The 25,685-nt window shown below is 44.1% G+C and overlaps 1 protein-coding gene across 8 annotated transcripts in view; it reads right to left on the bottom strand.

The window, feature by feature from the left end:
* Tanc1 (tetratricopeptide repeat, ankyrin repeat and coiled-coil containing 1) overlaps nt 1-25,685 on the bottom strand; it is a 230,642-nt gene that overhangs the window by 118,029 nt on the left and 86,928 nt on the right. For all 8 annotated transcript variants that reach the window (XM_048425771.3, XM_048425773.3, XM_048425772.3 and 5 more), the window contains one exon: nt 24,047-24,126. In XM_048425771.3, the coding sequence (XP_048281728.3) occupies nt 24,047-24,107 (61 nt within the window). In that variant the 5' untranslated portion in view covers nt 24,108-24,126. The remainder of the gene's footprint in view (nt 1-24,046; nt 24,127-25,685) is intronic.

Genomic DNA, 25,685 nt, shown 5'->3' with positions numbered 1-25,685 from the left:
TCCATTGCTACAGGAAGTCATGAGCCACAAGATGCTCTGATTTGGCTGGAGGTCGCTGTACTTTTGTGGGTATCAGTGGAGCAGATTCCAAAGTCAGGAGCTCTCTGGACTCTGAGCCTGGAGTCTGCTTCCTCCAATACAGGGCTGCTGCCAACAGAAGACCCGGACTGCTTCACAGTGCTCCCTAGAAATACTTCTCTTTCCCGATCCCGTCTACTCTACCATTCTGAACCCTCGCCAACCCCAAACCATCACAGGGCTCATCTACTGAGGGGGTTTCCATAGTATCTAACCCCCAAATGAACCTGGGAACAAAGTAGCACACCATTATGAACTAAAACTTTCTAGAGGGAGCAGATCCTCCGGAAACACAGAGGCTTCAATCACAATGGACAAAGCACATGAGGAATGCAGATCTGGGCAAGGACGAGCCAAGAAAGGAGAGATGCAGCCAGGCTGCACGTCCCGGATGATACACTCTGCTCCTGTCCTCCCCTACCCCGCCACCCCACCCCCAGCCACAGTCCCTCAGTAGAGACCGTGAAGCAGCTGAGGACTGCAAAGAAACCTGAGTCATCACCCCACAGATTATAAAACATCTTCAGAGTTCTAAATTACGGGCAGCAGCAGAATGAGGAGAAGACATGCAAGTTTTCCGTAAGCAAAGTCAGTCTGTCTGACAAACGCCCTCCAACTAGTCCTTGTCAAGGCTTCTGCTAAAGAAGAAAACGCAAGTACTACATTTGGGGGGAGGAGCGGGGTGAAACCCAAGAGCTGCAGAGCCAAGCACACACTCATTTTTTCCAGATCTCTGTGCATGAGGCCCAAAAATGGATGGGACCAAAACCCATCATCATCCATGTTGCACTGCGGGACTTGTTTTCCACATCTGTAGCCAAGGGGAAGGAGTGTTAACCCTGGCGCAGAACGGAGGGACACACTCAAGCCTCACTTCCACAAGCAATAGCCAAAGAGCTGTCAAGAGAAAAGCCATGGGCACTGGCAGAGTCGGGAAGGTCTCTCCAGTCTCACCTGGCCAGCTACACTAGAAGCATCTCAATAAACTTGAGACATTATGATGATTTATCACTATCTGCCCATATGACTAGCATTTGAAGAAGAGGAAGAAAGGCACAATTCCTAGACGGCTCTCACTGGAATTACACCAACACTCATGGCAGGTGACCAAGACAGGCTACCCCTAAGGGAGGAGGGTAAACATGGGATCGTAGAGGCTCTTTATACTGCCCACATGAACGGTAGAGGCCCCTGCACTGGACCTCCACACTCTCGCTTATCACGCCTTTATAAACATCCATATTACATACCTGCCCAGACTTACAATGTTACGTACACACGAGAGAAGCAGCCTGGATTCTCGAAGATGCCACCTCTTGAGATCTTTAGCCCGTGCATGAGGCACCCAGATTACCACCTCTGTTGCTGCCAATGAATGGCAAAGCTAAGGCGACAGCCAGACCACTACCTCCCGACAGGGCTGTGTGCTTGTAGAGGGACCGGTGAGAGCAGGACAATTGCTTTCTCGGTCTCCCAACGAGTTCCATGACCAGTCCCCACTACCATTTGGTTCTGTAAGCAGGTACAGCACCTACAAGAGCACTCAATGATCTGATCTTCAGGTGTCCAGGCAAGTACAACTGAAACAGACGAGACCATATGAGAAGCTGAGGTTACAGTCCTACAGTGGCATGAGGACACTGGGCAATGCTGATTTCCATGTGTTTGAAGAGAGCTCCATGGCCCCATGGGCGCCTATGTATTAGCCCAAGTCACGGACTTGGACTGGAAGCAGTGAGATGGCCTGACAAGCCATAAGTAATAGTCCCCCTACCTACTCCGAAAGATTTCTGACCTATACATGAGAACTTCCAACCCCTTCATTTCAATGGGACCACAGAGAAATGGGGAAGGCACACAGCATCACTAGAAACTTTAAAAGTTAAGCTTGTTCCCGAGAAAAGGGTTTTTATCTCAGACATTTAGAGTTCTCTAACACAGAACAAGAGAAATTAGGGACTGGGGGGCCAGAGGGCAAAAGATTTAAAGCATTTCCTAATCACAAATTCTGCCCATAAACTTTTGTTTGTATCAAGCAAAGCAAATATTTTCATTAACCGCAAGTCTGTGAGAAACAGCTTCCAAAGCATGCCGCAGCCAGGAGGACCCTCAGCCTCGGGAACAGCTGGACCCCAGCTCTTTGATTTTATGTAGGCTGCAATAAAAATGGGACTTAGAGATGGGGCTTGGGGGAGGGGCGCTTCCATTTCAGCTTGACTTGGCCATCTCATGACAGTCTCTGTCCCAAACATGCTGTTCTGCTTGGCTTTTCAGAAACAAACTTCCAGCTTCCTTTCATTAGGACGGCACGCACAGGGAGAATAACCGTATGGATGTGCAAGGGGCACAAAGCACCCAGTGGGAGATCCAGTCGCTCGGAGGCTGGGCAGCATCCTGGAGCCTACAACTTTAACAGCACAGGGCAGCAGGTTTAGGACAAAGAAAGCCTATGACACCAGAGGCCAAAAGCAGAACTCCGGTAGGGGCACACAGACATCAGCGACGGGGCATGCTCTAAGCAAGCGGACATCAGACATCTCCTGTATTGTGAAATATTTGTACACTGTGTGAAGATACATTCCTGTGATTGGTTTAATAAGGAGCCGCACGGCCAAGCACTAGGCAGGATGTTCAGGCGGGACTTCCAGCCAGAGAGGGGAAGGAGGAGGAGATAGATAATCGAGAGGCAGAGGAGATGCCAACAAGACAGGGAAGGAGTCAGACATACAGAATGAACGGTAAAAAGCCACAGGGCAAATTAATAAAAAGCAGGTTAATTTAAGTTATATGAGCTAGTGGGACAAGCCTAGGCTAAGGCCGAGCTTTCATAATTAATAAGGAGTCCCCATGTCACTGTTTGTGGGCGGGTGGTTCCAATGGAAGAGCTTGCTACACCCCGGTTGATTCAGCATTCCTCAGCAGACGCTTAGAGAGGCAAGAGAAGAATTAAACACGCTTCATGACAACACCCAGCGTGACTGGGACATTTCGCTGGGCCCTGAGTAGACGATGTTTTCACTACAACCTACTTTATTCCTCACTTCAATTAAGTAATAGGAAGCACACTTCAGTCACCCTTCCTGTCGCTGATCCAATCACACCTCTCATGGGCAGGAAACTGGGAGGAAAAGAGGGAGCAGCTGGAGTCTTCTCCCATCAGGCCGGCTCAGATGCTAACACACTATTCCACTTGTTTAAGAATGCTGGGGAAAATAGAGAACCTCAAAGAAAACACGTTCCAAATCAGCCAAATATGTAAGGGGCAATCACACTTTTTCTGTAATAGTATCTTAGGCTCTGTCAATTATATGTATGTATAGTCTCTGACATTCTCTCTCTCTCTCTCTCTCTCTCTCACACACACACACACACACACACACACACACACACACTTCCCTTCCTATTTTAAAATCACTGATTTCCTGAAGTCTAAAAATAAAAGATCAGGAAGGGCATGGGGACGAATGGCCATTTATAAGGTCTTCTGGGCTTACAATAAATCAAAATTAAAATATCCACATAGAAGAAGTATCAGAGAGAGAGCTGTATTTGTAAAGATAATGGACTCACCAAAGAGAATAAAGACATCCAATAAAGCCTTGTAAATTGGCGGAAATGGCTTTTGATAATGGCTCTTTATCTTAACTTTTCCCCCTCTATTCTTAAAGACTCCGAGTGAGGATTTAAATACGTAGTGGAAGAAGAACTGTGAATCTAGGAGATGGATGTCTAAAGGTGGCCATGCAGAAGGCTGAAGCCGACACTGCAGATTAGAGTACATGGAGTGTAGGATTAGACACGGCTTTAAAAAACCAGGGCAGGGGAAGACAGGCAGATGAAAGCAAAGCCAATCTGAGACAGGGTCGCCCTGAGAAAGACAAGGGTGAGCTCAAACATTCAGGTAAATAGGTCTACAGAGGCAGGAAATAAGATTTCCATTTATCGCTCACTAAAGTGGCTGGGGAAGCAGGGCTGGAAGCTTCAAATAGAAAGAGAAAGATGTTCTGTTTATCCAGCTTCAGAAAATGGGACTGGGGTGATACATTTAACTAGGACATTAAACGTATTACAGCATCTTATAGGGTTCCTGCCGCTCAGCACACTGTTTTTTAAACATATTTTCCATCATAAGGTTTTATAATCGCATAACTCATATTTACAGAAACCCAGCAAGCTGGAAGAAATTTCCTCTGCAGTGCCATTTCTGAACCTTGTAAAAGGCTTTCTCTGCAATGGGAAGCAGTTTAGAGCATCTTGTGTCTCATGTGTCCTCCTGGCATCGGGTCAGAGGAAAGGCTAACAGGATCCATGTCGACAAGTTTCCAAAACATATTCACAGAATCACGGCTAATTCTCACACAGTACCGCAGTAACATCGGAGAAACAAGAGACCAGCTAACTCCAGGGTCCAAGAAGTGCCAGCTAATAAGACAGGTGGATCCTTTTGTCTTTGGATATTACACAAATGCCTTCTAAACAGAGGCCAGCAAATGTCCTCACACTGCAAGCTATAGAACTGCATGCACAAAAGCACCTCATTCCAAAACAGACAAGTAAACAGACTGGCAGTTCCACCCTAACTGTCCACATTTTCCCTTTAAAATATGTCTACTATGCTTTAAAAATATATGACGTCAGGAAAACCTCCATTCTCACACCCTAGGCAAGCATAATTTAAAGCCAATGCTTCCCAAAGGTGCAAGCAGGTGCCCAGACAGACACCAAGTGCATGCTGTCTCCTCATTTTACCTTCACTACCAAGCAGGTGCTATTCCCCATTCGCTTCTCAGATGAGGACACTGAGAACCTTTAGAAAGGACTAAGTGATATCCCCGAGGGCACCAGCAAATGTCAAAGGGGAGTTTGGACTCAGGCAATCCAATATGGAATCCATCTTCCCAGTGCCATTCCCATTTCAGAAGGCTGCTAAGATATGCTTTCAATATTATGTCATCCTGTGTACTTAATAGAGAACACCAAAAATAGTGTATGTAGGTCTACACGCGGTCCCAGGCCACCATGAAGAAGCCTGCTCCCTCCTCTATCTTCCAGTTCCATGCCGCCTGCTTAATTAGTTCCAAGCACTCTTGAACATTCCGCTGGGGAGGTGCCCAAGCCTTCTGATCATTAATTTTCTTTCAGTCACACCTGACGCTGCTGTCACACAAACCAAGTACGTCTGAAGCATAGGTGTTTAGTCATCGAGCACCCGAAATAGGCTCCTTTCCTTTCACCCAGCACTGCATGTTCATTAACTCTTGCGGTGTAATGCTGGCAGCTTCTGCAGCATTAGAAGGGCAGGTCCAGCCCCACCCCCACCCGGCCCAGAGGAAGAATGAAGATGTGGGTCAGCTGGGATCTGCAACCCACAGCAGCCAGGAAAGGTCTGTGGGATGCTCACAAAAATTCCTTATTCTGCATTTCCTTGGCAGCACGTAGATGCTTCCTGATCTCGCGAACTGCACATCCTCTCTGGTTCTGAAGCTTTCGAGGTCTTGTGTTCCTACAGCTGATCAGGACGCAGCCCCAATTCCTCTGTTTGTTCGAGGAGGAGGCCTAGAGCTGCCTGGGAAGTCATTTCAACTACTGCAGCTCAAGTCATGGGCTTTCAAACTCTTCCCGAGAGGGTAACGCAATGCAGGCGTAGCAGGGATTTCTCTTGCCACTGAAACAAGAAGCTGGTCGGGATCTAAGATGCTTGTGCTGGGAATCCAGAATTCAAGACCAATATGGGGCAGAAGGAAAAAAAAAGGCAAAGGGAAGGGAAAGGAAAGAAATGATCATGTACAAAAGTTTTCTATATTTAAAAATGTATGCTTCATGGGGGGTGTATGTGTATACGTTTGTATATGTTATATAATATTTATCTACAACCCTATGTGTGTGATATACATGTAAACACACATGTTTGTGGATGGAGGCTCTCTGGAAGGACACATGCATTCTGCAGTCGTGCCTGCGTCTGGAAATAAACAACTGGGAGCATGGACAGAGGTTAATCCTTGTCTATGGCTGACACTCTGTGTGCATATCTGATGCAAATATTTACATTCATCCTCCCATGGACAGAGCCATGTGTATACTTGAAGGTCTTTGGGTTAAACTGGCCACCTGCTATGCTCTAACTTGGCAACCGAAAGAAAAGAAGGTCCATCCCACAGGGTATGTGCTCAGGGACACCTGTGGGGTGATTATCAGCCAGGGGTGACCCTGACTGCTGTTGGCAGATGGACAGGAGACAAGGGAGGAAGAACAGCAGAATGCCATCACCAGCGGTAAGCACTTCTTCCTGAACCTGGACTGTCTCAGCCAGCTCCTGGTCATCTTTGCTGTCACTGGGAGGGGCAGAGCCAGGGGATGGAGCAGGTTGAGGTGCAATGGAAGGGGGTAAAAAAAACTGCAGCAGGCAAGCAGCTGTACAAAGCCTCCCACGAATCCCAGAAAAATATTTATAAACTAAGAGGCAAAAGCTCACATGTGCAGAAACTGTAACCCCAAATAGGAGATGGCTAAAAAAGACAAGAGAGACCAGCAATCTAAAAGACGACAATGGAGCAGGCTTTGCCGTTGCAACAACCAGCAGCTTAACCGCACTCTAGTTACTGAGGCTGCTTCACCCATGCCTCCGAGCACACACTTCCTGGACGTTGATTAAACAGGTTCCCCCTATACAACAGGCCTCCCCTAAAACCATCAGTGCTGAGGAGCTGACAGAATGAATATATGGTTCATCAATGAAAGGACACTCGAGGACAGCTGGGCACCACCTTTCACACCGCTTGCTTTCCAATGACTTCACCTGCAACACAGACTAGGATCCACCAACACTTCATACTAACCATTGATAAAGAGTAAAGGCTCAGGACAGGTTCCCCTGGGCAGGGAAGGACAAGGCCAAAAAAAAAAAAAAAAAAACAAGTTTAATTATGTGAGAAACGATTACAACTGTGGAAAACAAAAGCTGTTTCTCAGGAGAAACCTAGACATGACAAAGTCATTAAAACCAAACCCTGCTCTGACAGGAGGAATGCAGACAAAAGGACCCATCAGGCCCTAGGCTGCATCCCTAGGGGGAAGACCCAGCCCTAGTGTCATCTGGTAAAAACTTTGTTCTGAAAGCTTAAGAAAGGACTGTCCTAGACCAAGGTCTGTGTAAGAAACAGAGGGTGCGACAAAGAACCAGAACCCAGTTATGCCTGACCTGGGTTCGCTGAGCTGTCCTAGAACGCTGTGAAACAAGGTACCACAAATGGGGCGGTTCAGACAACCCAGAGTTAATTTCTTGCATTCCTGGACCTAACAGTCCACAATCAAAGTCCTTGTCCTTTGTTTCTCGTTAGCCGTCTCTGATGCTTCTTGGCTCGCAGACTCATCATTCCCACCCCTGCCTTCATCCATCCACAGTGTTCTCTCTCCATAGTAGTCTGCTTGAGATAGGGTCTGACTTCATAGTTCAGGCTAGCCTAGAACTCACTGTGTAGCTCAGGCTTGCCTCAGCCTCCCAAGTCCTGAGAATGCAGGCATGGACATCACACTCAACGATGTCACAGTCTCTCTTATGAATCCCGGGCATCTGAAATTACGACTACCTACCTAATCCAATCGAGACCTTATATAATTGATCACATCTGTTAACAGTATTTCCAAATGAAGTCATTTCCACAGGTGCTATATTAAAGGGGGGGCTTCGACACATCTTTGCAGGAACCATGATTCCATTCACAACACTTTGCCCTCTCTATCATCAGACGCCAGAAATTGAAACAATAGTTATTTAGATACAGAGGGCAGGGCTAGGATGACCAAGTCCCATAGCGTTGAAGCAAAGTTTTCAATTGTATGTCATAGCAATCAAAAGCGTTCTGAGATACTCGCAGATTCAAAGCACATAGTACATTAATTATTTTGGAGACAAAAAGAAAACATTACTTAAGAGACACATCTAAAATAACCACAACAGCGGCGACACCGTGGCTTTAAAATGTCCGTACTATACGACCCGTGCCTTCCACCACTTTAGTCAGCTGTCTCTTCCCACCTCCTTCGCTTTCAGGAAATGTGGCTTTGAACCATTTACTTCATTCAGTAATGGAAAAAGAACCTCTTACCTTATCTGGGTGGCCTCTTAAAATAATAACTGTAGCTGTCCTGCTAGAACTTGCTAACAGCAGTTAGCATTTTACATGACCGGGACAAGGAGCAAAGTTGCCCCCACCAACAGAGCGGCAAAAAAGACTGGTCTTGGTGCCAGTGAACAAGTTACACGAAAGAAAAAGAAACTGTCATTTTTTTAAATGGCATTTTTTAAAGCCACATGGAATAAACATCTAAGCATGTATATGTAACATGCTATATGCTGTATGACAATTGTGAAATGTGACACACAAGCAAAACCTTAGAAGAAGTACAGTAACACGTTGATGATGGCTGCTCCCCAGGCTTAGAGGCAAGGATGGGTGCCCTCTTCCTTGGCTGTGTCTAGTTTGGCATGGATTCTGGCAATGTTTAGGACACGAATATTTTATAAAGTAGACTTGATTATCCAGCACACAGAAATTCTCTTTTTATTTCCTGGGGTTGCCCAGTAAAGCGATCCCACTGGATACTTACCAAGAAGCCTCCTTTTCCTCTATCTAGAAGCTTCCAATCATAACCACTATGAGCTTCAATCCACAGGTTCAGCCTTAAGCTAACACACCCCACCCATACATCAAGGTCTTACTGACCGTAGGATGGTCGATTCCCTACTGACTGCTCTACAGCGATGGTCTAAAATGGCTTCGTCCCCATGTGGGCACAGGGTCTCCCCATGAAGTCCAGGCTGGCCCCAACGCCCGCAACTAGGGTTAACGTGTATTGTCTCATTCAATTTCTTTGCCTTCATCTTCCAACCTCAGTCATTTCTTTTCGTAATGTCAAATGTCCTTAACCACAACCCAAGTTCACCTTCTTCATTCATAATAATATAAAGAACCTCACTTACCCCACTAAACCTTCCTGGGGTGGACAGGAGAAATAAGAGGAACACAGTGCCACAGGCATCACACATATGTCATTAGTGTTCTCAAGCCAAGCACCAGGATAGCCAGGAATGGCCAGTGCCTACAGGGTATCCATCTTTAACGCCCCCTGGCCTACAGGGTATCCATCTTTAACGCCCCCATCTCACTTATATTCCTTAGTCCCAAGATTACAGCCCAAGCTCACTGCACTGACATTCACAGTAACACGCCGGAATGTGCAGTTATGCCTTAATTATAAACGCTATCCTGTCTACTGAGTGTATCTGGACTGATGAAGATGACTGTCTTTGCTGACTGTGTGTGTGGGTGGACGGGGACAGCTGGAGGACAGCTTGCAGGTACTGGTTCTCTCCCTTCTGTTGTGCGGATTCTGGGAATGGAGCTCAGGTCATCAGGCTTGGCAGTGAGTACCTTTACCGCTAAGCCATCTTGCCAGCCCCCTAGTAAGGATGATTAAGCGAGGCGTCATTAGTAAGTCCTTACTCAATGTGCCAGACACCTCATTAAACATTTTACATACATTAATTTATTCATCGTAGTTCGTTTAAAAGAGACGCTTAAAATCTCACGTGTTCCAGATGAGGGCACACAGAGTTGCCCACGGCTGAGAACCAGGCTCCTGACTCCAGTCACGACTCTATCACGGCAGTACACACCGGCACGCTGGCCCAAGCAGCAGATGCCCTAAGCCAAGTGCGTACCGAGCATGGAGAACTAACTGCTCAGTGCCTAAGAAATGCTGTCACCCACAGATCATTTAGCAAGTCGTGTTTCTCTGAATGGTAATCATCAGGAACATTCTGTCACATTGGACATGGTGACATTTTGGGGGTGGAAAAAATAAGTGGAGGGAGAAGCTTCTGGAACAATACCATAACCTGTACGCCACCCCCTCACTCACTACTCTGTACCAAACTCTACCAATACCAATGGCAAAGCCGTGTGCCCGCAGGCCTCACTAAAGAGAAAGCGCGAGGATGTAAGGAGCTGCGGTCTCTCCTGTTTCAGTTAAAACGAAATTTCCTCACAGGGAAAACTGGATCTATAGACATTTGGGGAGAGAGATAGCTCACAGTTTCTAGGTAGCATGTGAAATTCTCAAAAATAACCAAATTCTTTTTTCAGTTGTGAGGATTCCTCAACAGAATCCACATTAAAAAAAAATTGATGCATAGGTATAGTGATACACTTGCCATCCTCAAACTCAGAGAAATCCCCCTGCCTCTGCCTCCAGAGTGCTGGGATTAAAGGTGTGCACCACCATTTTTTTTTGTTCTTTGTATTCCGTATACCATGTCTGCTCTGCCCTCTTTCTTTCTCTCTCTCTCTTATGCACACACACACACACACACACACATCACTGCTCAGTTTCCAAAACAGCAGCCTCAATGACAGGTCTGATAACATATCTTAGCAACAATGTCAACATTGTCTCACAGCAGCTAACCATATTAACATTCTACCCTAACCACGATTTCTAAAACATGAAATGGATTGCAAGTTATTTGCTTCATCCACTCTTCGAGCATGTCTCTGGGAAAAGAGCCCTCTAACATCATGCAAGTTGCACAGCAAAATCATATTCCCTAGCTATTCCTTCCTGTGTATCTAACTTGTAAGGGTAAGTATGTGAGTGTGCAAATGTTGACACAGAATCAGCATAAACACAGGAGTCAGATGAAATACACTGACAAATCGCTTTGATCAAATCGTGTGCCTTGTTCTTTTGTAATAGCATCCTCTAACTTCTGCACTTGTGTATCTGTATTTAAAGTTCCATCTTTATAAGGCTGCCAAGAACACAGTTTGCTGTAGAATGGGGGAATATACTTTGCCGAAGCGTTTTCAAAGTCACATACACAAATGTTGCCTAACTAGTTGGGATGTCCCTGCAGTGACACAGAAAGAAATGACAGCACACCAGCAGCTCCAACCACTCAACAACTCCCATCAAGGCACAGATGTGTGGTCCCCATTCAGTCGTTTCCAAGGGGATAACTGAGTAGGTCTGGCGGAGGAGACTGGCCAGGTGTAGGACTGCCCATCAGTTACACTAGAATCCATTCCTGAATAAAGTGAGCGGTGAATCTCAGGCACAGCCCTTCAAACGCACACACATCTTTGCTGACACAGAAGCTTCTTGTTTCAAAGCCTTGCATCGAGGCCCTAGTACCCCTGCCCTCTTCCATCTCATAGCGAACACATGTCTTCCCAGACTGTTTACAGCAACTGACCCTGCAGCGGTCTGCTAAGGGCATTCCCTATGAAGGAGGTCTTTCCCCCATCTGCACCACATGGAGTGGCCAGGGTCGGGCTGGCCACACAAATAAGTGAGCTAATGAAACAACACGTCCAAGACGCCAACAGCTACTAATGTCTAACGGAGACTGGAAAGAGACAGAAAAGCAAAGAGCTTCCCATCAAATACAAGAGCAAGCATTTCTAACATGCTCACTATGGTCCAGGCTGTTAAACGGATTTTAACTCATTTTCTCTTCAAAGAATCAACACTTGCCCCTAGGTATGGGCAGGGGATTGGTTCCAATATCCGCAATGGATACAAAAATCTGAGGAAGATCAAATCCCTTATGGAAAATGACATATGATTTGCATAAAACCTACATAGATCTTCTTGTACACTTTAAAATCACTGCCAGATGTTGGACAAGACCTAATACAATGGAAATGCTATGTAAATCTGGGTTCATGCTGTATTATTTAAAGAATACAAGGCAGAAGTCTGTTTGTGGTCAATAGTCATATACTTTTTTCCCCCTGATAATTTGTTTTTAGTTCGGATTTTAAATATTCAACAGATCGGCTCTGCAGTGTTATTCTCCCCCATTCCACAGAAGCAAAGCTGGGAAGACAGTGAGGTTCAGCAGTTTGAGCTGGGAACTGAACCCAGGCACCCAGATCACTCACTTCCGGGACAGAGAAACTGGGCTGTTTGCCTTTGCAAACATGACTTAACCATGCCATCTTTACACAGTGGCTTTCCTTCGTTTTCCTTCTGTGGATCTAGGAATCAACCAGGGCCTTGGGCAAGTTCAGTAAGCACTCAACCACCATCATATCCCAGCCTTTTGCCTGACATTTATAAACTATCCATTACATCAGGCAAATACAAGCATTCAACACACTGTATAACAGTCTACGGTGAAGAATAACTTTTTCATAAAGACCATCATCTCTTCTCTAGAGAATCTGCTTCCTGGTCTACTGTGGTTCTCTTCCTCATTTCTTTAATATCTTAAGAAAAACAAATCCCGTCTGCATATCAAAGCCCATGATATATTTAAATATCTGCATGTGTACACTTTATTTTCATGCCTGATGAGCATCTCCTCACAAAGGTGCCACATGGGGTTCCTTCTAATCTTACCTGATGTTGAAATTTTAAAACAAAATTCACTGCATTTGACTCTCATAATTGCTATCTGATACAAATTATCTTTATTTCATAGGCAAGAAAGGTAAAGGTTCAAAGAAATATAGTAAGCTGTTCTAAGAAAGCTATTAGGCCTTCAAACTTGAAACTGAGAGGCCACTTTATACGACTGTTTTGTTTTGTTTCCTTATCTGGGTTTGTGTTCTAAGACAGAGTTTCACTATACAGCCCAGACTGGCCTCCAGCTTGCAATCCTACTTCAGCCTCCTGAGTGCCTGGCTGAAGACATTACAAAAGCACTCTTAACTCACTTCAGTACAAAACCTTCCTACATCAAACGGTACCTGATCTCGTGTTTAGAGAGCCCAGCCCGCCATGTTAACAGCTAAATGTTTAAGAAGGAACAGGCCCTACGGAGGATCTCATCTTCAGAACCATACATGGCGCTGCGAATGTGGGTCCGAGAGGAGTAATCCCATCAGCATCACTCTCAGGTACCAAGGAGGGACACAGAGTCCATCGCCTCAAAAAGTGACTTAACACTGAACTTACAGTATCAGTACAGAATCCGTCACTTAATCCTACCAAATATAAAGGACGACTTAGATAAATCTTTCTAGGCCTTGTAATTCAAAATTAAACATAAGACATGTTTGTCTTGCTTAAAACTTTTAGCTGGTGAGCTCTCAATGATTAAACACTCATTAAAATATTGAAATAGCTAATAAACCCAGTGAGAAAAGAGGCAAACAAGCAGAATCAAGAAATAAATTTTATTATTGACAAAAAGCTTGACAACACATACAATGCCAAACATCAGCTGAAACGCTTCTATAATATTGATTAATTCAATCCTTGTAAGCGAGCAATGAGCACAGAGCATGTTAAGTCCAGGTTCACGGAGCTGGTAAGCTATACAGCTTACAATACAGTTCCAGACAGGGTGATTCAATGAACATACAAGGTGCTAAGTTCCTACCATTTTTTAAAAATCCCAATTAAAACATTAAAACGCAACTTTCCTGATACTGGCAAAGATGAAATTGTTTAATTACAATGTTGGTAAGGATTTGAATAAACACATTTTCTAGTACACTGTTGGTAGGACTATAAATTTAATGTCATTTTTCCTGAAGGGTGTTTCAGCAAAATCAAGAAAAATATAAATTTAAAAAAAAACCAACTTTTTTTTTTTTTAAAAAAAAAAACTATACCTCCTCTCATGGAAACACAGACAAGTACATTTTGAAATTAATTTGTAATCATGACCAGAAGGACAATAAAACTTTCATTTTAAGACAGAGTCTCCTTACGTTACCCAGTATAGCAGGAAACCATCATGTAGGCTAGCCCAGGCTCTAAACTCACTTGAGTCCTGGGCTTCTAGGCAAGTGCCATGAGGCCAGGCTTCAGCCTCACTCTCAACTATCAAAACGAATCATAGCATATCCACCAGATGCGGTAGCACATGCCTTTAAATCTTAGCACTCTGAGGCCGAGGCCAGAGGACCTGCTAATCACACAAGTTCAGGATCATTCTGGGCACCAAAGCAAGTATCCTATCTCTTGAAACAAAAACAAACAAAATGTAAAAGGGAGAAAAGGAAATGCCACACATACAAATCAGGGCCACACTAAGAAAGCAGAAGGGGGACTGATCCGGCCCTGGCCAAGGCCAACAGAACAGAGTGAGCCAGAACAAAAGGTCACCGAAAAGGTAACGCACTTGAGCAGAAAATACACAGAGGCCTCAAATACGAGCTTTATTAGATATACAGCTTACCTACAACATTGGCACTATTAAAATTCACAACATACCTAACACTAAGAAGAATGGAGCCAAGAGTATGCTCACATACGCCACTTAACACACGTGATGACCAGTACAGAATTTCTGGAAAATAACTTGCGAAGGGCACTACGAGCTCAAAACAAATACATCTCTTCTAACCCTTGATTGCAGTCTGGGAACCTTCTTCTCCCACAGGAACCAACTTGTACAAAGGTGTTTATCTTCCAGAGGGAGAAAAAAACAAACCAAAGTATGATAGCGCAGTAGAATATTGGGCAGCTTTTGAAGACGGATGGTGTGTGTGTGTGCGTGTGTGTGTGTGTGTGTGTGTGTGTGTGTGCTTTTAAAGCAAAAGCATCCTGTCTTCTTTTCTTCATCCTTACCTGATTTTCCCAATTGGATATTGCTCCAAAGATCCATATTTATTCTCAATTTTATTAGTAGAAAGTCATTTTTTAAAAAAATGGTGTCTGTTAAGATCATAAAGCATCACTACGTAGCCCAGGTTGGCCTTGCACTCACACCAGCCTTCTGCCCCAGACTCCAGAGTGCCGGGATGAAAGCCTGTGCCCCCACACCTGACAAGAAATGCTAATAAAATAAACAGTGACTGCACTCTGAATATAATTTTAATCATAACCAAATTGTTTTATTTTTATAATTACCAAAAAAAAAAAAAAGGCGAGGACAGGCATGATGGGGTCACTTGCCACCAGGCCTGAGTTCAATCCCAGTGATAGAAAGAATAAACTCCAGAAATTGCCCTCTGGCTTCCAAAGGCATGCCATGGCACCTGTCATACATAAACATAAGCAAATATAAAAGAACTCTTTAAAGTAACAAGTGTTAAAAACTATCTCCAAGATAGATTATGCAAAACCTTAATAAAAGTACTGTAGAAATTTGATCGACAGCCATTTCATTTTCTGAAATAATGGTGCGTTTTCCATCAGTGAATTACGACATCACCCTTTAAGAACAGGAAATGCTATGGCACAGTGCACATACACAGTGCTATAACAACCCGTGGTGTGGCAGTGTTTACGGATGGGACTCTGAGCGTTAGGCAGACAATGCAGTTAAACAGGTAGGTGACGTAAGTGCATAGTCCTTGTTGGTGTACAACACGCATGTAAGAAGGGACCCCAAGAGCATGTTGTCTCTCTCCACCACATGCAGGCACAGCTAAAAAGGCCACCTTCCACCAACCAGGAAAAACCCTCACCATAACCTGACATGTTGGCTCCCTGATCTCAAATTTTCAGCCTCCAGAATTGAAAACATATAAATTCCTGTTGTCTTAGCCACCCCACCAAAGATGTTTTGTTATGGCAGCCTCACCAGATAAGGAAATGCACTATCAAAAATTAAAATAATGCTAACAACTGGTACTTGGGAAAATATTTTCTAAAATAAACTACAGCTATCTAAAACCTGTCCTTCTGGAGAGCCCTCAGAGAAGATGCAATGACATCGAATTACTCAGGACAGGAACGTAAACCAGCGACCCACATGACTCCCCCTTTTCCTTAACCCAGAGTTACCAGCCAACCTCCTAACTCTATATAATCCCAGCACCAGTGACAGGGCGCTCACATCTGCCTATAACACCAGCTCCCAGGGATGTGACGCCTTCTTCTGGGATCCACAGGCACACAGACAGGCAGAGGCAGAAACATACCCACAAATACAAGTAAATCGTTTTTTAAAGGGCCCCAACCAAGAGCCCAAACCACTAGAGCTACCCAGTGCACATTCTCCTAGGATAGCAGATAATTCCTGCATCCTCTGTGCACTGGGACAGCATCATGTGTCAAATCTAATAGCCTGGATGCTCCCACACCACCTTAAATATGGACAACTCCTGGCTGAAAACCTAATAGTGAAGAAGTAAATCAGCTGTTGTGATAACGGTTTGATTTTTATTCCTAAGACTTTAATCAAAAATGCTAAGTTCAGATCATTGCCCGCTAGAAGTTAAGCCGTCCGTCTCCTGCAGAAACTATCGGCTAGTAGAGGGAGGTGAGTCCAGTCCTTCCTACTTTTATAGAACAGAAATAAAACATTGAAATTCTCTCCCCAAAACGCAAACAGCTCACATAGACACTAAAATATGGAGATTTTAGAGAAACATGAAACACACTGATGAGGTTCTTTGAAGGTTTTTTTAAAACAGCAAAGCACCTTTTATGGAGGGAAAAAACTGAAATAAAATCCAGTTTGATTAACAAAAATAAATATTCTTAACTGAGTGTCTCCTTTATCATTTCCCTATTGAAGTTAAGCTTCCTTTTGCATACATACGCATCCAGCAGGGGCTCAAGGAAAAGCATAGAGAGTTTTGCATCAGCCTTTATGATGATTCCGGCAGGAAGTGTCTTCCTGGAGATCTCATTGGCCACATGGAGTGGAAGGTTCTGGGCGATTGCCTTCCCTTTCCCTCTAGCACAGAGCTTGCTCCATGTCTGCACCACACAGCAAATAGGAAGTTCCTCAGGAAGCCATCATGGCCCACATGTGCAGGTGTCCAGCACATGACAAATGTCCCACACGCATTCCCTTCCTCTAACCCATAAAGCATGGGAAAGCAACCAGTGGATGAAGACAATAAAGTCTGGATTTCAAAAATAAAGACCTTCATGAATGAGGATGTGTTAGAATAGAGTCTATAGACTATATTTAGAGATCTAGCCTCTGATCTGCTTGGCATCTCCTGAAATCACTTTTGCAAGGGAAGCTGCCTTCCAGTTTAATTGCACAAAGAAGGCTAATGGTGGGAAAATATAGAAAAAAAATTTCCAAAATATAAACTTCCGGGAAGAGGGGCGGAAATGGAAACTTTTATAATTTAATAAAATTTACTAAAAAAAATAATATTAATATGATAGAACTGGAAAAAAAATATAAACTTCCATCTAGTAAACAACTGAGAGCTTACTAGTTACATTATGGAGGAACAGATAAAGATGGGAGAAGCACCTTTATCACCCCCAAATAGTAGACTCCATATTTAGGAATAGGAAGTCATCAAAAGAATCTTCTAGAATATCATTCTTATCCGTGATCAGTCCCTAACTTCTTTTTGGCTTCCAGGGGAGAAACAAGACTTTGGTTTGACGCCCAGTATAATTAATGGTTGTCTTTCTTAGGATCTTTATTGTCAGTATGTCAACGACCAAAAGATGCAGGGTGGAAAGGGTTTATCTTCATCTTAAACTTCTAGATAACAGTCCTACCCTGGGGAAATTCTGGCAGGAGCTCAAGGCAGGAACCAAAGTAGAAGCCATAGAGAGGAATGCTTCTTACTGGCTTGTTCTGCATGGCTTGTTCAGCTTGTTTTCTTACAGAACCCAGGACCAGCAGCCCAGGAGTGATACCAACCACAGAACTTGGGCTCTCCTACACCAATCACCAATCAAGAAAATGCACCCACAGGCTTGCCCAGAGGCCAATCTGGTCAAGGCATTCTCTCAATTGAGGTTCCCTCTTTCCAAATGGCTACAGCCCATGTCAAGCTGGACTAGCCAGCGCAATGGTGCACACCTAGGATCTCAGTGTTTGAGAGGCAGAGACAGGAGGGCTGCAAACTGAGCTATCCAGCAAGTTTAAGGGTGGCCTGGGTCTGCATCTCCTCTGTTCTTTAAACTACCACAATTTTCTCAAGAAAGAAAAGGTGCAATGAATATCTAGCAGAATCTAAGTATCAACCCAGGTAGAAAGAATTTCTTTTCTCTTTGTTTTGTTTTTTGTTTGTTTTTCAAGACAGACTTTCTCTGTATAACAGCTCTGGCTGTCCTGGAACTCACTCTGAAGACCAGACTGGCCTCGAACTCACAGAGATCCGCCTGTCTCTGCCTCCTGAGTGCTAGGATCAAAGGTGTATGCCAGCATCACCACCCGCCTGGATGAAAGAATTTCTAATTAAACCTCGACAATATCTCTATAATAAAGTTTTGCCCAAGTTTCAACCAGCCCAGAGGTGATCAGGCTGAGATTTGAATTTGTGACCGCTAATTCTAAATTCTGGTGTTTTGGTTTGTTTGTAGACTTTGTGTGTCTGAAGAGAACAAAGCAAACACAGGATGCAGGAACCTAGCAGACGCTGAGGAAAGCTGCACCCCAGCTCCACATTGTGCTTAAATCAGAGACTGACAACTTATTCAGTTATTCAAATGCTCTGCTAAAGAGAAGCGCATTACTTTGAGAAGGGATTCTTTCTGGTTACTGTGATGCTGGAGAAAGAGTTTGTACTCTGAACAGGAGATACCGAACGGCCACATCTCAACACTACGGTCGCTCCACCGAATTCCTAAATAATGGTCCACAGCCGCAGAAAGGGAGCAACGCAGCACAGAATAATCAAAAGCAGCTTCATATTTTGTGGATGAAACAAAGCGCCATTTATACTGAGGCATTTTTAGAAGGTACCACCAAAAGCCAGAAGGCAGCCTGGAAAGTCTTCAAATACCAAGTTTAACAATCCCATCAATGGCTTTTAGACTCTGCAGAGGACAACAGCTTCCTTTTGCTATGAATTCAAAGGGAAGAAACAAATGCAAAACAAACCAATTAATTGGGTACACACAGAGGCCGAGAAACTATCCACTGCCTTAATTAACACATTACAAGTGTGTTTAGCCAACCACCTGGGGGAAAAGGTAAAGGCCAAAGCTTAATAAATTGCTCCAAACTAAGACCATGTCCTACACACACACACACACACACACACACACACACACACACACACGAGAGAGAGAGAGAGAATAATACAAGTAAAAGTTGACTAGAGAAGGAATACAAACAAGGAGAGTGATGCCCAGTCCCCTCTTAAAGAAGGCAAGAGATCTTCCATACGGAGGACCAAAAAAAAAAGCTTATGTTAAAAACATTATCCACTGTGAACTTTAATTGTATTAGATATCAGATAAAAGTATGTTTCATTTCTTGACAGCAAGAACAAAAACAACAAAACTCTAGCCGAGCCAGCTGCTTGTTGTGAAGGGCTGGCTGTTATCATGAGCTACACCAAATCAGTTTGGAGAGGGAAGATACCTTCCTGTTGTCTCTGACTTAAGAACCCTGATGGGAAGCAAAATGCACCTGCCTCACAGACATGAAAATCTACATGCCCTCTTCCAGCTTCTTTGCAGAGAGAACCCAGGCATGAGAACCAGGCTTAGCCATTCTACAAGTACTTGCCACAATTTCTAGTTCTCCTTGCCTAGTCCTAAGCCCCGTCTCTTCCAGATGAATTTTTATATTAATTTTATGCTGTGTTAGAAAAAAAGAAACACACAGGATGTTTAATGAGGTCAAAATGTTCTATATGGTACTACAATATTCTCTCTAGACCACAGGATATAGACATTTACACACGGGCCCTACTGTAAACTAGCTTTGTATCACCGTCATTGCCAGTGTGACAAATACACCAAACGGAGCACTCTGGTGTGACTGTTTTCAATAGGAGAAGCTGGATACACATGGGGGAAGCTGCCATATCGTCTAGTCGATTTTTTTTTGTGTGTGTGAACCTAAAACTATCCCTTTTTGAAAACCTTAAAAAAAAAATCCTCAAATGTACTGGTATTTTATAATTTAACAAATAAAACTTGCCTAAAGATCAGAGTACATAGCTAAGCCACTAGAGGCCAGGGAGTGGTGGCACACACCTTTAATCCCAGAACTCGTGGGGCAGGGCAAAGGGAACTCTGTTAGTTCAAGGCCACCCCGGGCTACACGAGAGTGAATCTGCCCAAAAGAGAAATGGGAGCTCCTGCAAAGCTGATCCCAGCGCTTTGAATTCTACGCCTTTAATCCCAGCCATAGGGAGGTAGACACAGGAGCGATACTGGTTGGGTAGAGAGAGGAATATAAGATAGGAGGAGACGGGAGATAGATGTAGTCTGAGGATTGCCCCTGCAGTCGTCTGAGGATTCGGTAAAGGTAAAAGGTCTCTCCAGTGGCTGGCTGCACTGCTTCTCTGGTCTCTCAGCTTTCACCTCCTAGTATCTGACTCTGGATTACCATCAATACCAATTAGAATTCGTGCTACCCTCGAAACCAAACCATTGTGTTGAGGGCAGGTTTCTATCAGTGATGAAGCTTATTTCGAGGCCCAGGATTTGATCCCCAGGACTAAAATCAACAACAGAGGAGGGATTTCATCAGGGAGTAATAGAACTGTACAAATAATTTTAGGCAAACTAGTTGGCTTGAAATAATAAATATGTATGTGTGTATGTATGTGTGTGTGTGTGTGTGTGTGTGTGTATATATATATATATATGTATGTATACATACCCAGGAATTTAAGATTTCTTTTTATTCAGTCTTGAGTCATCAATAAAGCTTTATCATTTATGTCAGCATAAAGCTTGCAGATTTATTATTAAGGACTTCTGCTGTTTCAACATGGAACGTTATTCATTTTCTCTAGAGAAAAGAGGCTGGCTTCCTCTCCTGGTTTAATATGCGCCCGACACTCTTGTTAGGTTCAGATCTCTCATCAGATACTCCTGACCGAAGAATATAGCAGCTAACCCATTTTAATAACAGTCTAATAAGAGCTGCATGAAAATCATCTGGTAAGATAGGTCAGATGAAACCAAGAAATTCGGTAGTAGGTGGCGAACCTCTCTGAAGGGCTTTGGGATGAAGACGGGGCCTCATGTGCTGGTTTTAAAACAAGACTATGCCATGAAAACAGGAAGAAAAAAGGAGACATCTTTTTCTAACAGACCCTTCTACTGTGGCTAAATACTGATTTTGTAAAAAATATTTATTTATAGATTGTGTGTGCACCATATATATTTTACATATAATGTGCACACGCACATTAAAGGACAAGTTTCAGAAGTTAATTCTCTTTCCAGAATGCGGAAATGGGGATCAAATGCAAGTCCTCCTGCAGGCTTAGAAGCAAGCACTTTACCAGGGGAGCTATCTTGATAGCCTTTAATATTTATTTTTGCTCCCACAGGCCTAGTTCAAGGCCAAGAGACAGATGTGGCTCATTTTTTACTGGCGGAACTTCAACAAGGGCAAAGAGAACATGCATCCCCAAAACACTTCTGAATTTTTGAGATTTCATTCCCCAACATGCCTCTCCAGTCTCCAGAAACTAAGATTTTGCCCATCTACCAGCATAGATGGAACTGCATAATCATTTTTTAAAAGAATTTTGCTAATTTTAGAGTTCCGTCAATGGGATTCAATCTCACATTTTATAAGATACATAAATATAATTCGAGTGTCAACACTTGCTAATTTTTTTCCACACAGCTTAAGGTAGATACATAGGATATATTCTTTTAGGGACTGAAGCTGGAAGAAAGCCTTTTCAATACTGGGGATACAGCTCATCTGCAGAATGCACTAGGGGGTTGACAGCCTTAGGCTGAATCCTTAGTTGTGGCTGTGAGTGAGAACTAGTAACATCTAACCTGGTGTGGCAAGCACAGGGCTGTGATCCCTGCAACTGGGAGGCAGAGGCAGGAAGAGCACAAACTCAAGGCCAGGCTGGGCTGCTCACCAGAAACCTTGCCTCAAAAACAGCACCAAAAATAAAACAATCAGGCGGAGGGGGCACAAGCCTTTAATCCCAGCACTTGGGAGACAGAGGCAGGTGGATCTCTGTGAGTTTAAGGCCAGCGTGGTCCTTGAGTTCCAGGACAGCTCAGGCTACAAAGAGAAACCCTGCCTCGAAAAACAAAAGCAAAAACAAGCAAAGATTGCTTTTAATTGGAAACAGCACTGCAAAGCTGCCCATGCTGGAGGAGGAGTGGTTGGTTACCAAGTCTCACAGCTGTCTCAGGCCGCTAGCTTTAACTCAGAGACTCAGCTGGGATTCACTGAGATGATGAGCTGGCACAGAACTCAACATAGAAGTTGTCAAAACCCAAGTATTTACCCAAATCTTTTCACATGACTTCATCTGGACGTAAAACCCCAACTGCTTTGTTCCTAACATGACACAAACCAGGTTTCAGCTAACAGCAAGGAACACAGACCATACAGATGCTTTATACAAGATGGTCCCATTATATTTTCAAGCTGGTGAGCCCAAGTGAAAAACCCAGAGTGTGGGAACTGTGATAAAGACAGGACTCACAGAAAAAGCACTAGTTCCTCTTAAAAGGCCCAAGGGAGACCTAAGCCCCAAGTCCCATGTTTTGAAACTGGAAACCTTTCAAAGGCAAACTATGCTTGCTGCCTGGCCTGCCTGAAGGCGCAGGTGCCAAACATCATTTAAACTTATTTCCCATGGCCCTGGCACCGTGGAAGAGGACAGTCTTTGTTGAGAGATTCTGTTACTCTATAGGGAGTTTGGCTTGCAGACCCTGGTCCTGGAAGAGAGTGGGGGTGGATACCTGTTTGCTTGGCAGCTCCATCCCAAGACCTAAACTGTCTATATTTATGCTAAAAATTACAAAGGTCTCGAAGGCAACAAATAAAGTCTCTAGAATTAGTATCAGATGAGCCAAAACTTTGAAAAAAAATTAACTGCTTTCAGAAAAATAATGAGAAAGACATTTTGGCCCCGACCCAGCAGAAGATGAATGTGCCCTGGGAAAGAAATTATGTGAACTAAAATTTCTCCATAGTAACAATTCTAATTAATTATTCAAAGCTAGGGGTTGATTTTCTAAGGTTATGAGATAACTATGCAGTCTTCTGTTTATATCATTAAAATCTGCTTCCTTCTATTCTTTGCATCTGTTTACCCAGGCAGTAATGAGAAGTGTGTAATAGAATCCTAACAGCAACCTTGTAATAAAGGCTCCACTGTTGAGGTGAGTTTGCCACTTTGCAGGCTCTGTTTAAGGGATAATTAGTAATAAGCAGAAACTTTATCTAGGTCCACCATAGCCAAAATATCCAGAGGTCTACTGAGTCCCTTATAAAAGCATGGAGACAAATCAACAAGGTATAAGGTCTTTTGAATTACAAGTTCATTATAATTGATGATGTTAAATTTACTTATCTATGATATCGTCACAGAATCAAAACTGAAATATTACTTGACACTAAGTCATTTTCAAAGGAGTCCTTTACCAACAAGAGTAGATTTCACATGCGCTGAAAGAGAGGACTGCAGGGTAGCTCCAAAAGCTCACTTGAACTGTGAATACAAACACAGACTTTCTATCAAGAGAAACTGGAATGAAGAAGAGACTGACGGGTGGCCAGAACTACCTCAGAGAAGGTGACCACCCGGAACGTGATGCCACGTGGGTCACAATGGCCCAATAGGAACCAAACATTACAGACAGAAGGGAAACCAAAGCCAAGTCAAACCCCTCTCCTCCCACTGAGGGAGCAGTCTGGCATGAGGTGGGGCTACACCTGTGAGGAATAAAATCTGATGCCCAAAAACACAAGCACCAGTCAGGTAACAGTTGGTCAGACATAAAATCCAACTCCATGTGGGACAAGGAACAGGGCTTCCTAGCAATCAAACTCCGAAACACAACTGCTACCCTTCAACATCTTTAACTATGCGTCTGAATCTGAATGACTTGTGAAAATTATGACCCTTTAACATCTCTGCGGGAAGGATTTGGTTCAAATTGTTTCTCGTGTAAAAAAACAAGAAAGTTAAGAACTACAGAGCCCCTCACAGCCTCCAGAACACTGTTCTGAGTGTCTCCGGGCTGGTTCCACAGCCACGCACCTACCTAGCCTCTCCTGGTGGGATCTGGCTGCCCAATGCTGCCCGCCATAACTCCAAAAGCACTCAACGCAACTTGGCGCACATACCTGTTTCCTTCTTGCTCCCCTTTCCTCCCTCTCGGCTCTTCTTCAGCACAGCCTTCAACATTGTCAACACTGTTCTGTTTCTAAAGAGAAAAGGGAAGGGGTTAAATGTAGGAGACACTGGGACTACCGTTTGCATATCGACATCATGTGTAATTCATGTTCAGAAAAAGATTCCTTAGGGTAACCTCGAAGTACCTTGAGATTTATATGACTTCCCGATGAATAAACATGCGGTGGGAAACTATGGGGCAGAAACACCAGGAATGCTTTAGAGCTTTCAATGAGGACATGAGGAGTTCACAGCCAGGTTAGAAAAGCGACAGCCAGCACGGCATTCCGCGTCTGATCAGGGTCATGAGGCTAAACTGGGCCCATTACTAGTAGTAAGGTACTGGGCAAGGTGATATAGACCTGCCAGCCCTAGCTCACGGAAACAAAAAGGAAACATGAAATCACAAAGACAGGATCAATAAGAGAGAAGCTACATGGTTAAAAGAAATGCTTCACAGGTATCACTAACCCACAGACACCACTCTGGAAGGTTACTGGATTGGAGCATACCTTGGACGCATTTGCAAACCAAATACAGATGGAACCCATTTTAACCCTGATGCCAGGTGGCCCAATTTAACAGTGCACACTCCCGTGCATTTTTACTATATATAGTTATGACTTTGGGGAGGAGATGAGGAGAATCTGCCTGTGGATGGCTGCTGGGTCCTTTAAAAGAATGAACTGCATTTTGCACAAGGGGTGGGGGTGGGGGGTTGACCTGAGTTTGTAAAAACAACACAATGGCCTGGGATTAAGATGAAACTGGAAACCATCTCTACAACAAGAAACAATGGGGCTATTATTTCCTCATGAAGCCGATGCACTAAGAAGAAGGCAGAAGGCATGCAAGCAGTGCCAAGCCCACAAGGATGGGGCGCGCGGCGGGCGGGAGGTGGGGGGCAACTTCCACTAGAGAAGGAATCCCAAACCTAACTTGAGAGCTTTAGGTGGCCTCAAAGTGACAAGCTACATCTCAATGCTCTGAATAAAGCAGTCTTGTGGTGCCCACTGAGAAGGATAAGGGGTCTCAACGTGCTGCCACCCCCAGAGCGACCACATAAGCAAGCAGAGTGACCTTTCTTATCACGTGGTCTGAGCCTGTATTTATTTTTCCAAGCCTTTGTTTTACCAACGAAGAAACAGACCCTGGGAGACTGAGTCCACCCAGGGGTCACTCAGCTAATTAACAGCAAGGCCTGATCCCAAATATGCAGAGTTCCAGCTGGGCTCTGCGCCCCTTAGCTGGCTCATCCTCCTCAGCAGGCTGCCAGTGGCTGGCTGGCCTCTCCTCTCAGATCAGGGAGGGCTTTGGGCAAACAAACAAAACTGAACTATCTGAGGAGGAGGAGGATATCTAGGAAGCCAGAGTGGTTCTTAGGGTTAAACCTTCCTACAAACAAGGCTTTACACACAAAAGGAGCATGGCTCAGGCCCAATTCTGCCTCTGAAATGCTTCTTGAACCACACAGCAACTCCCCATATGGAGCCCCCTAGAAAACACAAATTTCTCCTGATAGTCATGCTCAAGGCAGGACAAAGTGATGTGGTCCTTTTAAAAGGTCATGAAAGCCAGACATGGTGGCAC

The sequence above is a fragment of the Myodes glareolus genome, chromosome 21 (assembly GCF_982192425.1).
Source record: "Myodes glareolus chromosome 21, mMyoGla1.1, whole genome shotgun sequence".
Taxonomy (NCBI): Eukaryota; Metazoa; Chordata; class Mammalia; order Rodentia; family Cricetidae; genus Myodes; species Myodes glareolus.
This window is presented reverse-complemented; position numbering and strand designations above follow the sequence as displayed.